Below are 1,395 nucleotides of genomic sequence, written 5' to 3'. Positions count from 1 at the left end.
TCCGTGGCGCGCCCGTGCTCCCCGTGCCGCCCCAGCTCCAGGATCTGCAACAGATGGCCCTGCTCTCAGTGGTGCCCCAGGGCCCGGCCAGCCCGCAGGGCCCAGGCAGGTGACAGCACTGCTGACCTGTGGGCCATGATTCTCCAGGTGGGACTGTCCTGTGCGCTGGAGGGAGGTCAGCAGCATCCCTGGCCTCCACCCACCAGAAGCCAGGAGCCTCTCCCCCACTGGCTGGGACACCGAGAACGTCACTACAGGAGGAGCTACACGGGGAGCCCTAGCCGGTCTGGCTCAATGATGAGAACGTCGGCTGTGGACCGAACGGTCCTGGATTCGATTCCCGTCAAGAGCACATGCCCGGGTTGTGGGCTCGATCCCCAGTGCCGGGGGTGCAGGAGGCAGCTGATCAATGATTCTCTCTCATCATTGATGTTTCTATCTCTTCCTCTCTGAAATCAATAAAAATATATTAAAAAATTAAAAAAAATTTTAAAGACTGTCTTTGGCTCTCCCTAGAGGCAGAGTGGCCCCTTGAGAACCACTGTTGAGGGCGCAGGGACCATGCCCTGGGGGTCCCAGAGGCAGTCAGGGAGGTCACCTAACTTAGCCCACAGCCTCTGCAGGGCAGGTCCGGACCCCAGGTGGCGAGGCCCCCACTGACCTTGTCCAGGGCGGGGTAGTACACGGGGTGGGGCGCCACCTCGGGGAGACAGATGACCAGGGCGGCAGCACTCTCGGTGTTGGGGTTGCTGCACACGGTTCCTGTGGGGTTCAGCAGCTCCCCTTTCTCGTCTGGACACGGGGACAGGAGGAGTTACACGGGGAACACCCCCCATCGGGGCAACCCCCACACACGCCTCCCCCTGCCTGGCCGGGGCCAACCTGGGACCGAGGGCCACATGTAGAGGCAGCGCTCGCCAGTCTTGAGCTGGTCCTTGTAGTCGAACAGGGTGAGGTTAGCCCAGGCGATGGGGCAGTCCTGCAGAGAGGGGGTGGCTCAGGCCCAGGCGGTCTCCCTCGCCGGCCAGGTCCCTGCACTCAGACTCCCTGTGAGGGTGGCTCCCTTCTGCTCCCCACTCCCAGCTGCCGGAGGAACCCCTAAACACGCCACGTCAGCCCCGGAAAGCTGGCCCGGCCCAGCGGCGGGGAGTCGGCACGGCTCAGCGGCCAGTCACCTCCTGGGGCCGTGACTCAAGAGCCCAACCACCGCCCCTGCCTGGCCGCTGCTGACTCGGCCGCCCGCTCCCTGTCCTTCCTCCCGGGCAGGGCCTCCAGGTTCCCGCAGGACCAGAGGCCCCGCCAATGTTCCGAGCCACCTGCTAGCAAGCCCGGGACCCAGACCCCTCACGCCAGGGGCAGTGGCCAGGGTGGGAGGCTGGGGAGGCAGGTCCCCAG

General features: G+C 65.2%; 1 protein-coding gene across 1 annotated transcript in view; it reads right to left on the bottom strand.

The window, feature by feature from the left end:
* Positions 1–1,395, bottom strand: part of PIK3CD (phosphatidylinositol-4,5-bisphosphate 3-kinase, catalytic subunit delta) — a 31,908-nt gene that overhangs the window by 6,134 nt on the left and 24,379 nt on the right. The window contains exons 10-12 of the mRNA XM_005873468.2: positions 883–979; positions 662–792; positions 4–44 (exon numbers count right to left, since the gene is read on the bottom strand). Coding sequence (XP_005873530.1) covers positions 4–44; positions 662–792; positions 883–979 — 269 coding nt within the window. The remainder of the gene's footprint in view (positions 1–3; positions 45–661; positions 793–882; positions 980–1,395) is intronic.

Source organism: Myotis brandtii, unplaced genomic scaffold (assembly GCF_000412655.1).
Source record: "Myotis brandtii unplaced genomic scaffold, ASM41265v1 scaffold410, whole genome shotgun sequence".
In the NCBI taxonomy this organism is placed as follows: Eukaryota; Metazoa; Chordata; class Mammalia; order Chiroptera; family Vespertilionidae; genus Myotis; species Myotis brandtii.
This window is presented reverse-complemented; position numbering and strand designations above follow the sequence as displayed.